General features: G+C 44.7%; 1 protein-coding gene across 3 annotated transcripts in view; it reads left to right on the forward strand.

Annotated features, from left to right (window-relative positions):
• CSE1L (chromosome segregation 1 like) overlaps nucleotides 1-13,947 on the forward strand; it is a 40,662-nt gene that overhangs the window by 11,095 nt on the left and 15,620 nt on the right. For all 3 annotated transcript variants that reach the window (XM_056548873.1, XM_056548871.1, XM_056548872.1), the window contains 13 exons: nucleotides 857-999; nucleotides 1,320-1,421; nucleotides 1,514-1,659; nucleotides 1,731-1,821; nucleotides 9,412-9,519; nucleotides 9,750-9,842; nucleotides 10,005-10,172; nucleotides 10,277-10,406; nucleotides 10,610-10,675; nucleotides 10,906-11,108; nucleotides 11,340-11,424; nucleotides 11,930-11,991; nucleotides 12,911-13,050. In XM_056548873.1, coding sequence (XP_056404848.1) covers nucleotides 857-999; nucleotides 1,320-1,421; nucleotides 1,514-1,659; nucleotides 1,731-1,821; nucleotides 9,412-9,519; nucleotides 9,750-9,842; nucleotides 10,005-10,172; nucleotides 10,277-10,406; nucleotides 10,610-10,675; nucleotides 10,906-11,108; nucleotides 11,340-11,424; nucleotides 11,930-11,991; nucleotides 12,911-13,050 — 1,537 coding nt within the window. The remainder of the gene's footprint in view (nucleotides 1-856; nucleotides 1,000-1,319; nucleotides 1,422-1,513; nucleotides 1,660-1,730; nucleotides 1,822-9,411; nucleotides 9,520-9,749; nucleotides 9,843-10,004; nucleotides 10,173-10,276; nucleotides 10,407-10,609; nucleotides 10,676-10,905; nucleotides 11,109-11,339; nucleotides 11,425-11,929; nucleotides 11,992-12,910; nucleotides 13,051-13,947) is intronic.

Below are 13,947 nucleotides of genomic sequence, written 5' to 3' on the forward strand. Positions count from 1 at the left end.
AGTCCCCGGAGCGTGTTCGCTCCACCCCCGTGTGACGTCACACTCCGCCGCCTCAATGCAAGCCTATGGGGGGCGGCCTACAGCTGTCACGCCCCCTCCCATAGGCTTGCATTGAGGGGGCGGACCGTGACGTCACACGGGGGTGGAGCTCTTACATCACAATGCTCCGGCCCCGTGATCGATAGTAATCAGACCCGGAGCGAACACGCTCCGGGGACTGATCTTAATGGGATGCGGCTTGCAAGATCACGGGGCTCCCCAGCGGCGGGACCACCGCAGGCATCTTATCCCCTATGCTTTGGATAGGGGATAAGATGTCTAAGCGCCGGAGTACCCCTTTAATCACATTGGAGTATGTACAGCATAGGCCAGCAAAACATCTGACAGAAGTAGCTATTCTCCCTCTCTGGTACTTTGGGGGGGGGGGTGTTAGGGGCTGTTCAGTGGATGTACTTCCCTGGGAGAATTTACATGTCCCTTTTTAGATGCCGCTGTCATCTTTGACAGCGGCGATCAAAGGGGTTAATAGCCGGCCTGGGCGATTGCCGCATGTCGGCTAGTAACGGCATCCCCCAGCTACAAGAATTAGCAGGGGGCTGCCGTGTGTGGTTTATGACTGACATCGGAGCAATCTCTGGTGTCCCTCATTACAGGCAGATGTCAGCTGCTGATGGCTCCCTCACCCGACCCATAACTTATATGTATGTCATGGGTCAGGAAGGGGTTAAGGTACACCCCCCGAAATTATCGGCGGAAAATTCACTCAGCCGAAAATGGCGAAAGGGACTTATTAGGCCGATTAATTTTCTGTGGCCGAAATTTCGGTGCAACCCTAACATATACTTTTTGTCTCTAGCTGAAAAGTATCTGGAATCTGTGGAGGCAAATCTGAACTACCCACTGCTGCTTCTGACCCTGCTGGAGCGCTCCCAGGATAGTGTCATCAAGGTGTGCGCCTCAGTCACATTCAAGAACTACATCAAGAGGAACTGGAGGATTGTAAGTGCTGTCCTCTCACCCCACTGCTTACTGTTAACCACTTTAGTTAAAATTTACCACTGATCACTTGATGTACTGCCTGGATGACAGCTAAGTATTTTAACTGCATCTCTAACACCAGTTGTTTAAAATGTACCGCCCTGGATGTAATGGCAAGACAATGCCTGGTTGTTTTAATAAATGGACAGTAATTGGACACTGATTAGTGAAGATAACCAATGCGTTGCCCAGACGGCACAGCCACTGACTGTCGGTGTGGCCAACGGTTGTTGTAGTGATGGGACAATCATTGGCTATAACTGTAACTACTTTCTGTTCAGATTGAGGATGAGCCAAACAAGATCTGTGAAGCTGACCGTGTGGCTATTAAAGCCAACATAGTGAACCTGATGTTGAGTAGCCCGGAGCAGATCCAGAAGCAGGTGCTGTATCTCTGAGCTCCTCATGTTCTGAGCAGTTTTTCTAGTCTTGTGTCAGATTTTGTCACATTCTGTCATTCCTGCTTCTCTTGTAGCTAAGCGATGCCATCAGTATCATTGGGCGTGAAGATTTCCCTCAAAAGTGGCCGGATCTGCTGACTGAGATGGTGAACAGATTCCAGAGTGGTGATTTCCATGTCATCAATGGCGTCCTGCATACAGCTCACTCTCTGTTCAAGAGGTATGAAGATGAGCTTCCACTGGCACTGCTGACCTTTAATGACCTCTACTGACAGCTTTTCCTTATGACAGGTATCGCCATGAGTTCAAGTCTAGCGAGCTGTGGACCGAGATTAAACTAGTGCTGGACACCTTTGCTTTACCTCTCACCAACCTCTTTCAGGTAAGAGGTTGTCTCTTCAGCCCAGATCTCATGTTAACCCTTAAGGTCCAATTTGCATGTTTCTTTCTTCCTCATGACCATCCAGGAACTGTACTTTTAATATATTAAGAGATATTATTTATACTATTACATATTAGTTGTGTAGTGCAAGGCTTGACAAATTAGTGTTAAATCTACATGTCACTCCTTCTGCGCCTGCACTTCTCATATTATTAACGTATATTGCTATGATATGCTGTCACTTTATGGTTGGTGGGGTTCACCCTTTGTTACCCTCACAATCCTCCTATAGCACTGCTTCATAATGATAATACTAGGTCCACACTGTAGTTGACCAAGTGCTGGTTAAGTGATGAGCGGCTACACCAGCATTAATCGGTAAGGTCCCTGAGGCAATAAAGTTCAAGTGGCTTTATTTCTTCACCAAATAAAAGGAAAAACCTGAATAAACACCTCAGTAGGGACGGAATAAAGCAGATGAGCCATATTGGCTGACATCACTTATATGGGGAATTGTATTATCGCAGGTATGTTTACGTCACCCTCTTATGTCGAGCCACAAGTGGCAGATTTAACATACCGTATTTATCGGGGTATACCACGCACCGGCCTATAACACGCACCCTCATTTTACCAAGGATATTTGGGTAAAAAAAGTTTTTTACCCAAATATCCATGGTAAAATGAGGGTGCGTGTGTGCGCGTGTACACCTCGATATACCCCCAGGGAAGGCAGGGGGAGAGAGGCCGTCGCTGCCCGCTTCTCTCCCCCTGCCTTTCCTGGGGTCTAGAGCGCTGCTGTCGGTCCTTCTCACCCCCTGGCTATCGGCGCCGCTGCCCGTTCTGTCCCCCTGACTATCGGTGCCGGCGCCGATAGCCAGAGGGAGAGAAGCGGTGCCGACAGCCAGGGGGAGAGAAGGGGCAGCGGCACCCATTGCCGGCGCCGCTGCCCCGTTGCCTCCCCCCATCCCCGGTGGCATAATTACCTGAGTCGGGTCCGCGCTGCTGCAGGCCTCCGGCGTGCGTCCCCTGCGTCGTTGCTATGCACGGCGCACTGACGTCATGCGCCGCGCCGTTCAGCGCATAGCAACGACGCCGGGGACGCACGCCGGAGGCCTGCAGCAGCGCGGACCCGACTCAGGTAATTATGCCACCGGGGATGGGGGGAGGCAACGGGGCAGCGGCGCCGGCAATGGCGTATAACACGCACATAGACTTAAGGCTAAAAATTTTAGCCTAAAAAGTGCGTGTTATACGCCGATAAATACGGTAATTAAAAATAGAATGTATTGACCCAACCTAATGGAACTCAAAAATCACATACATATACAATGCACTAATGAGAAAACCAGTATAACAGTACATGAAATTCTGTCCACATATACATACGGTGGGGGCAAAAAAGTATTTAGTCAGCCACCAATTGTGCAAGTTCTCCCACTTAAAAAGATGAGAGGCCTGTAATTTTCATCATAGGTACACCTCAACTATGAGAGACATAAGAAAATAATTCATAAAATCACATTGTCTGATTTTTAAAGAATTTATCTGTAAATTATGGTGGAAAATTAATTTTTGGTCAATAACAAACAAGCAAGATTTCTGGCTCTCACAGACCTGTAATAACTTCTTTAACCCCTTAAAGGGGAACTCCGGTGGAATTTTTTTTTTTTTTTTTTGACAAATCAACTGGTGCCAGAAAGTTAAAACAGATTTGTAAATTACTTCTATTTAAAAATCTTAACCCTTCTAGTACTTATCAGCTGCTGTATACTACAGATATACTACAGAGAAATTTGTGAATTTCTTTTCTGCCTGACAACAGTGCTCTCTGCTGACACCTCTGTTCTGGACAGTCCTGACACTGACAGAGGTGTCAGCAGAGACCACTGTTGTCAGGCAGAAAAGAAATTCACAAATTTCTCTGTAGTATATCTGTAGTCCACCGGAGTTCCCCTTTAAGGACCAAGCCAATTTTCACTGTAGTACCAGAGCGTTTTTTGCACACCTGACCACTGTCACTTTAAGTATTAATAACTCGGGGATGCTTTTACTTTTCATTCTGATTCCAAGATAGTTTTTTCATGACATATTCTACTTTGTTAGTGGTAAATTTTTGTCGACAGTTGCATCATTTCTTGGTGAAATATTCCAAAATTTGATAGAAAAATGCTAAATTTTAAATTTTTTCAAGTTTGAAGCTCTCTGCTTGTAAGGAAAATGGACATTCCAAATAAATTATATATTCATTCACATATACAATATGTCTACTTTATGTTTGCATCATAAAGTTGCCATGTTTTTACTTTTGGAAGACATCAGAGGGCTTCAAAGTTCAGCAGCAATTTTCCAGTTTTTCACAATTTTCAAAATCTGAATTTTTTTCAGGGACCAGTTTAGTTTTGAAGTGGATTTGAGGGGCCTTCATATCATAAATACCCCATAAATGACCCCATTATAAAAACTGCACCCCTCAAAGTATTCAAAATGACATTCAGTAAGTGTTAACCCTTTAGGTGTTTCACAGGAATAGCAGCAAAGTGAAGGAGAAAATTCAAAATCTTCATTTTTTTTTTTTTACACTCACATGTTCTTGTAGACCCAGTTTTGACATTTTACAAGGGGTAAAAGGAGAGAAAAAGCCCCAAAATGTGTAACACAATTTCTCTTGAGTAAGGAAATACCTCATGTGTATGTGAAGTGTTAGGCGGGCGCAGTAGAGGGCTCAGAAGGGAAGGAGCAACAATGGGATTTTGGTGAAATGGTTTTGGGGGGGCATGTCCCATTTAGGAAGCCCCTATGGTTCCAGAACAGCAAGAAAAACCCCACATGGCATACAATTTTGGAAACTACACCCCTCAAGGCATGTAATAAGGGGTCCAGTGAGCATTAAAGGAGTAGTCCAGTGGTGAAAAACTTATCCCCTATCCTGTGGGGTCTAAATGCTCACTTCACCCCTTATTACATAATATGAGGGGTGTAGTTTCCAAAATGGGGTCACATGTGGGTGGGGTCCATTGTTCTGGCACTATGGGGGCTTTGTAAACACACGTGGCCTTCAATTCTGGACAAAAACATTTTTCTCCAAAAGCCCAATAGCACTCCTTGTCTTCTGAGCATTGTAGTGCATCAGCAGAGCACTTAACATCCACATATGGGGTATGTTTTTACTCAGTACAAATGGGGTTACAAATTTTGGGGGCTTTTTTCCCTATTTTCCCTTGTGAAAATGAAAATTTTAGGGTAACCAGCATTTTTTTTTATTCTTTTCTTTTCCCCATCTTCAATGAAAATTCGTAAAACACCTGTGGGGTGTTAAGGCTCACTTTACCCCTTGTTACGTCCAATGAGGGGTGTAGTTTCCAAAATGGTGTCACATGTGGGTATTTTTTTTGCATTTGTCAGAACCACTGTAAATTCAGCCACCCCTGTGCAAATCAGAAATTTAGTCCTCAAATGTACATAGTGCGCTCTCACTCCTGAGCCTTGTTTTGCTTCTGCAGAGCATTTTACGCCCACATATGGGGTATTTCCGTACTCAGGAGAAATTGTTGCAAATTTTGGGGGTCTTTTTTTTCCTTTTACTGCTTGTGAAAATAAAAAGTATGGGGCAACACCAGCATGTTAGTGTAATTTTTTTTTAAATGTTACACTAACAGGCTGGTGTAGCCCCATACTTTACCTTTTTCATAAGGGTTAAAGGAGAAAAAGCCCCCCAAAATTTGTAGTGCAATTTCTCCCGACTACGGAAATACCCCATATGTGGCCCTAAACTGTTTCCTTGAAAGACGACGGGGCTACGAAGTGAGAGAGCGCCATGCACATTTGAGGACTAAATTAGGGATTGCGTAGGGGTGGACATAGGGGTATTCTATGCCAGTGATTCTCAAACAGCGTGCCTCCAGCTGTTGCTAAACTCGCAGCATGCCTGGACAGGCAGTGGCTGTCCGAAAATGCTGGGAGTTGTTGTTTTGCAACAGCTGGAGGCTCCGTCTTGGAAACACTGCCGTACAATAAGTTTTTCACTTTTATTGGGTGGGACAGTGTAAGGGGTGTATATGTAGTGTTTTACCCTTTATTTATGTGTTAGTGTAGCTTTTTTACTGTACATTCACACAGGCGGAGGTTTACAGTGTTTCCCGCTAGGAGTTTGAGCTGCCGCAAAAAATTTGACGCAGCTCAAACGTGTAGTGGGAAACTCACTGTAAACCCGCCCGTGTGAATGTACCCTGTGCATTCACGTGTGTTTGTGTGGGGGGGGGGGGCAAACCTCCAGCTGTTGCAAAACTACAACTCCCAGCATGTACTGATCGCCGAAGGGCATGCTGGGAGATGTAGTTATGCAACAGCTGGAGGTACGCAACTACAACTCCCAGCATGCCAAGACAGCTGTTTGCTGTTTGGGCATGCTGGGATTTGCAGTTTTGCAACATCTGGAGGGCTACAGTTTATAGACCACTGCACAGTGATCTCCAAACTGTGGCCCTCCAGATGTTGCTAGGCAACTCACCGGCTTCCGTAGGATCCAGGGAGCCGGATCACCGTCTTGTTCTGCTGCCGATCACCGCTGCCGCCGCCGATGGGTGAAGGGGTGGCACTGCTGCAACCTCACTCCTATCCCTACAGGGGGATCGTGGGTGTCTTGGACAACCCCGACCCCCTTATTTTCCAGGTCACCGGAGACCCGGAATCGCTGGTGTGAATTTGCAGACATGGGGGTCATTTGCACGGGGTGCCTGCTGATAGGTATTAGCAGTCACCCTATTCTGGTCCTTGGTCCTTAATTACCAGGGAGCTTGGATGTATGCATACTTCTGTGGTCCTTAAGGGGTTAAGCACCACTGTTTTTCCATTTTTGCACTTTCGTTTTTTCCTCATCACCTTCTTAAAATAATGCTTTACATTTTGCACCATAATTAGTATGTTTAAAACAGTCCTCTCTGACCCTTATACATTTTTTTTTATTTTTCTGTATACAGGGTGGTATGAGGGCTCATTTTTTTTGCGCAGTGATCTGAAGTTTTTATTCGTAAAATTTTAGTTTTGATCATTAACTTTTTTTTTGCAATTTTCTAGCCCCCATAGGGGACTAGAACATGCATTACACTGACTGAATACACTGATCAATGCTTTGCCATAGCATTGCATTGATCAGTGTTGTTGGCGGTCGATTGCTCAAGCCTGGATCTCAGGCTGAGTTGCATCCAAAGAACACCATACCTACTGTGAAGCATGGGGGAGGAAACATCATGCTTTGGGGCTGTTTTTCAGCAAAGGGACCAGGATGACTGATCTGTGTAAAGGAAAGAATGAATGAGGCCATGTATCGTGGGATTTTGAGTGAAAACCTCCTTCCATCAGCAAGGACATTGAATATGAAAGGTGACTGGGTCTTTCAGCATGAGAATGATCCCAAACACACCGCCCGGGCAATGGAGTGGCTTCGTAAGAAGCATTTCAAGGTCCTGGAGTGGCCTAGCCAGTCTCCAGATCTCAACCCCAAAGAAAAACCTTTGGAGGGAGTTGAGTCAGTGTTGCCCAGCGACAGCCTCAAAACATCACTGCTCTAGAGAAGATCTGCATGGAGGAATGGGCTAAAATACCAGCAACAGTGTGTGAAAACCTTGTGAAGGATTACAGAAAACGAGTGACCTCTGTCATTGCCAACAAAGGGTATATAACAAAGTATTGAGATGAACTTTTGTTATTGACCAAATACTTAGTTTCCACGGTAACTTGCAAATTCTTTAAAAATCGGTGTTATGACATCTATTTTGATTTATCAAATTTTTTTTTTTTTTTTCCTGAACAACAATTCGGAGTGGGATTATTTGATAACTGGATTTGATAACAATCTTATTTGACAACAATCCTGATATAGAATTTTGTCAATTAATGGTTGCAGCTCTACTTGGAATCATACTAACCAATAGAAAATAAGCATTTCAGTTTTACCATATTGTGGGACCTGGAAGTTGATGAGGCTATATTAGCTTGTCTATGAGGCGGACTATCTCATCGTTTTCTATTCACACAGACAAAACAGACATAAGATTAGAGTACATAAATTGCCATTTTGATGAGGTTTCGTGTCTTGTAGCTTGTACGGAGTGTGACAAGATGTAAGTCTGGTGTACAAACTGTAAAATGAAGGCTTGTATCTTGAAGCATGTTAATGATGTACAGAGGATGTGTCAGGAGTCTCTAAAAAAAAATTGTTTGGTGACAGGTACTCTTTAACCTGTTGGGTACCAAGGGCGTACCTGTATGCTGGGAATTGTAGTTTTGCAACAGCTGGAGTCACACTGATGGGGAAACACGGAGTTAGGTAACCGTCCCTAACTAGGTGTTTCCCCCACCAGTGTGCCTCCAGCTGTTGTAAAACTACAACTCCCAGCATGCATGGCCTGTCGGCGCATGCTGGGAATTGTAGTTTTGCAACAGCTGGCTATTTGTCCCCAATTAAATTTTTTATATTAACATGCTGGTGTTGCCCCATACTTTTTGTTTTCATAAGAGATATGAATTTTTAACGCAATTTCTCCCGAGTTTGGAAATACAACATGTGTGGGTGTAAAATGCTCTGCGCACAACAAGCTCAGGAGTGAGAGCGCACTATGTACATTTGAGGCCTAAACTGGTGATTTGCACAGGGGTGGCTGCTGGTTACAGCGGTCCTGACATAAACGCAAAAAAAAAAAAGAAAAAATACACCCACATGTGACCCCATTTTAAAAACTACACTCCTCACGGAATGTAGCAAGGGGTATATTGAGCCTTAAGACCCTACATGTGTTTGACAAATTTTCGTTAAAGCTGGACATGAAAATGAAAAATTTTATATTTTTTCACAAAAATGCTGGGGTTATCCCAAAGTTTTCATTTTCACAAGGGGTAATAGAAAAAGCCCCCCCAAAATTTGTAACCCCATTTCTTCTGACTAAGGAAATACCCGATATGTGGATGTAAAGTGCTCTGCGGTTGCACAACAGAGCTCAGAAGAGAAGGAGCGCCATTGGACTTCAGGAGAGAGAATTTGGCTGGAATTGAAGGGCATGTGCATTTACAAAGCCCTCATGTACCAGAACAGTGGAACCATTTAGGAAACTACACCTCTCACATAATGTAATTAGGGGTACAGTGAGCCTTAACACCCCACAGGTGTCTTGACAGATTTTTGGACAGTGGTCCATAAAAAGGAAAGATACAATTTTTTTTATTTGCACGATCCACTTTTCCAAGGATCTGTCACACATGTGGGGTGTAAATGCTCACTGTACCCCTTATCACATTCTGCTAGGGGTGTAGTTTCTGAAATGGGGTCACATGTGGGGGGGGGTCCACTGTTCTGGCACCACGGGGGGCTTTGTAAACGCACATGGCCCCCGACTTCCATTCCAACCAACTTCTCTCTCCAAAAGCCTTATTAATTGCTGATACAGATAACGGCCAAACCGATAATCGGTTGATTCCTAGGTCCCAGTGATCAGTCTTCCACTAATCTTTGAACTGTCACTGACTAAGCAGCCTGCAGTGCATGTCCTGGAGATATGATGAGGATTCGACCTGCATTTCTGCTTTTCTTTCTAGGCAACCATCGGTCTGTGCAATACTCACGCCAGTGATGTCAGTGCTTTAAAGGTCCTCTTCTCCTCGCTTATTTTGATTGCCAAGTTGTTCTACAGCCTCAACTTTCAGGTATGGAAATGTGATTACTCTGCGTCAGTAGCTGGTTAGGAGCATGTTATGCCTAAAACAGTGACAGTGCTGTATACTGTGTCAAGGCTGAAAAGCTCCTTGCCTTATTTTTATTGGCTTTTATAAATGACAAACTGAAGAAAAATTGCCAGCACATAGGGATGAGCACTGCATACTTTAAGAAATTATGAAATAAAGATAAGGATTCAGAATTCTCATTCTCCTTGTAGGATCTGCCTGAGTTCTTTGAAGATAACATGGAAACCTGGATGACAAACTTTCATAGCCTTCTTACCCTAGACAACAAGCTTCTCCAGACTGAAGTAAGTTCTGGGCTGGGCCTACAACCTTTTAGCACCTGGTACATCTATGCCGCCATGTATTTATGATCCACCACTAGATATTGCTCCCCTTTCCCCTTCATTGTACAATTTTAGATCACCATGTCCTAGTGGGCTTGCAATATAATCTCTCATGTATGACAGGACGAGGAGGAGGCCGGATTATTGGAGCTGTTGAAGTCACAGATCTGTGACAACGCAGCGTTATACGCACAGAAATATGATGAAGAATTCCAGGCATACTTGCCACGCTTTGTCACTGCAATATGGAACCTGCTGGTGACCACTGGCCAGGAAGTAAAATACGACCTGGTAAGCGTTAACATTTCCGTTGTGGCTTTCAGAGCACAGACTTGTAAAACATACAAGATAAGATGACGTGTTATACCAGTTCACCCTATTTTTATTTTCCTTAGTTGGTCAGCAATGCCATCCAGTTCTTGGCATCGGTGTGTGAGCGCCCACACTATAAGAACCTTTTTGAGGATCCCAACACATTGACCAGTATCTGTGAGAAAGTCATTGTTCCCAACATGGAGTTTAGAGGTAAAGAACATCTCATGTTCCCTAAAAGATCACAAGAAAAGCCATAGATGCGACTGACCCATGTCCAGGGATAAGAATGTGGCCATTCTGCTGCCCCCCACTAGCTACATCTTAAGGCTACTCCAGCATGGTGTTCTCTGCCAGATAGAGGTCTGAGGGATGTTTGTGATGTCTTCGGTCTTATTGTGTCTTCTGTGTTGCAGCTGCTGATGAAGAAGCGTTTGAAGACAATTCTGAGGAATATATTCGGAGGGATCTAGAAGGATCTGGTAAAGTCCCGATAAAAGTGTTCTGTGATATTTTAGTTTCTTTATTTTGTGAAAAGTTTGGAGTTGTATATCCTCTGGGTTATTTGTTGAAGGCTTCCTTGCCAGACAAAGTATAGACAAAGGGTTTAATCAGGCATATGACCTTATTTAATCTGACACCTTGGTGCAATCATGTCATGGTCAACATGTTCTTCCCCTTATATCTGAAATTTTTTTCCACCTTCTTGCAGACATTGACACCAGACGTCGAGCTGCTTGTGATCTGGTCCGTGGTTTGTGCAAGTTTTTCGAGGGTCCAGTCACCAACATCTTCTCCTGTTATGTGAATTCCATGCTCCAGGAATATGCCAAGAACCCGACTGTTAATTGGAAGCACAAAGATGCTGCTATCTACCTGGTCACATCGCTGGCATCCAAGGCCCAGACACAGAAGGTGTGATTGAGGCCTCTTTGCTGTAGATTGCAGGTGTCCTTGTTGTACAGTGTGCGCAGGCAACTCTTTTATTGTTAGGACTTGATATTTGTGTGCTTGTATATAGTATGTATTTATATGGTAGCTTAGAGAAAGTAAGGTTTGGTTCTACTGTTCCTCCTGTGTAACATACTGCTGCAGCTGAATGTGCACTTGCGGGAATTGATGTTGAAGCTTTGTTTTTCTTCACAGCATGGGATAACACAAGCCAATGAACTGGTCAACCTTACAGAATTCTTAATCAATCACATCCTCCCTGACCTCAAGTCTGCAAATGGTGAGAAATAAGGGGAGGAGTGGAATACTTTAGAGGTTACCCTGCCCATCCTCTGCAACTTATCCAAGTGCCTTGTCTCTGATGCAGTCCTCTTAAAAACTTCTGCTGACATTGTGTGTGTGTGTGGACAGGCAATACCCGCTCAGTAGCTGATCTCTATTGCATAAAATTGTAAGCACGCATCTCCGGTCTGTACAAAATGTCAGTGGGGAAGAGGACTGTGGCAGAGACCGGACACTTGAGAAACCGGCAGTTGTGGGGGACAAGCCGGTTAAGTATGCACATTTTTCTTTTTCCATGCAGCCCAGTGCACCTATTAAGACACCCCTGCCCAGACATCTCCTTTTTGTCAGTTTTGTAAGTTTTTTTTTTAATCTGGAGCCTTGCATTTCCAAAGTGATGTCTCACTGATGGGTACCAATGGATTATGCAAATGGTTGGGTTGGCTGTATAACTCGTGTTTGTTACCTTTTTGGTTTTTATCATGGTGTATTAATTTTTCCAGTTAATGAATATCCTGTATTGAAAGCCGATGGAATAAAGTACATCATGTTCTTCAGAAATCAGGTGACTGACCAATATTACAACCATTGCGAGCATGGTATTAGTGCTGGACGGTATGACAAAAAAATGCATATCGCTGAATTTTTCAAAATTATGGCAGTTTCACAGTAACTATTTTTATTTTCTTTCACTCATTTCCTCCCCACCTCGAATGAGTTATCAGGTGCTGGGGAACTAATCGTATATGACCGGCGGGCACTGCTCCCCCCACCCCTTCTAATGAATTACCAGCCGCAGCGCTCTGCCCTCACATCGGGGAAGTAATCACATGTTACCCGCAGGTGCTGCTCTGCTTCTCCTCCTGTGAGCGCTGCACATCACCCCCACGTCGGGTAATGAATGATTTGTGAGCCGCGGGCGCAGGGATTCTGTTCAGCTTCGGTTCTCCGATCAGAACAGAAATCCTGCGCCCGCGTCTCACAAATCATTCATTACCCGATGTGGGGAGGATGTGCAGCGCTTGCGGGTCATATGTGATTAGTTCCCCGATGTGGGGACAACGCGCTGCGGCTGATAATTCATTCGGGGGGTGGGCCCGACCGGTATTGCGGTATCTGAAAAGTGGATATCGTAAAGAAAATACACACCGGTATTTGGTATGAACCGATATACCGCCCAGCACTACATGGTATTTTTTTGTACAGTGTTTTATTCTTAATGTGGTATTGTGCTCTAGCACAGTGTTTCTCAAGCGAGGTCCTCAAGTACCCCCAACAGGTCATGTTTTCAGGATTTCCTTAGTCTTTATCAGGCGATATAATCAGGTGATATAATTATGGTCAGTGAATCAGGAATCACCACAGTTATCACCTGTGAAATACTAAGGAAATCCTGAAAACATGACCTGTTGGGGTACTTGAGGACAGTGCTTGAGAAACACTGCTTTAGCAGCAGTTGGGCTCATGTCTTGTGTATCCTGCAGGTTCCTAAAGAGCAGCTGCTTGTGGCCATTCCTCTGCTGATCTCTCACCTGCAGGCGGAGAGCATTGTGGTTCACACGTATGCAGCTCATGCACTGGAGCGACTGTTCACCATGAGAGGAGGTGCTGCCAACACTACCCTGTAAGCTCCTTTCTGTCATACAGGCTCACACTTATCTGTAACTGGGTTGGCACTAGGGCTGCAGCTAACTATTATTTTAATAATCTATTAGTTGTCGATTATTTTATCGATTAATCGGGGGAAAAAACGTCAATGCCAAAATGAGGGGTCCAGCTGATTCTACGTGAATAATTATGTACAATGGCCATATTAAAAGTATTCTAGCATGTGATGTGACCAAACAGCAATTTTTGACTTTTATTTTTTTAAGTTTTGCGCCGGTTGCTATACAGGGTCATTATTAAAGGAGTAGTCCAGTGGTGATTCAGTGGTGAGCAACTTATCCCCTATCCTAAGGATAGGGGATAAGTTGCAGATCGCGGGGGGTCCGACCCCTGGGGCCCCCCGCGATCTCCTGTACGGAGCCCCGACAGCCCGCTGGAAGGGGGCGTGTCGACCTCCGCACGAGGCGGCGGCCGACACGCCCCCTCAATACAACTCTATGGCAGAGCCGAAGCGCTGCCTTCGGCAATCTCCGGCTCTGCCATAGAGATGTATTGAGGGGGCGTGTCGGCCGCCGCCTCGAGCGGGGGTCGACACCCTCTATCTCGGCGGAGAGCCGGGGCCCCGTACAGAGAGATCGCAGGGGGCCCCAGCGGTCGGACCCCCCGCGATCTCAAACTTATCCCCTATCCTTAGGATAGGGGATAAGTTGCTCACCACTGAATCACCACTGGACTACCCCTTTAATGATCCTGTACAGAAACCAGGGTAAATTTGATACTGCTGCATTAGTAACTGTCTGAACTATTAAAATAAAATGTTAATGATTTACTAATTTTAATGGTTCATTTTTTTTTAACGATTTTTGTACAGCAATAGGAAAAGGTGGAGCTAATTTTTATTGGGGGGTGGTTT

This window comes from Hyla sarda, chromosome 12 (assembly GCF_029499605.1).
Source record: "Hyla sarda isolate aHylSar1 chromosome 12, aHylSar1.hap1, whole genome shotgun sequence".
In the NCBI taxonomy this organism is placed as follows: Eukaryota; Metazoa; Chordata; class Amphibia; order Anura; family Hylidae; genus Hyla; species Hyla sarda.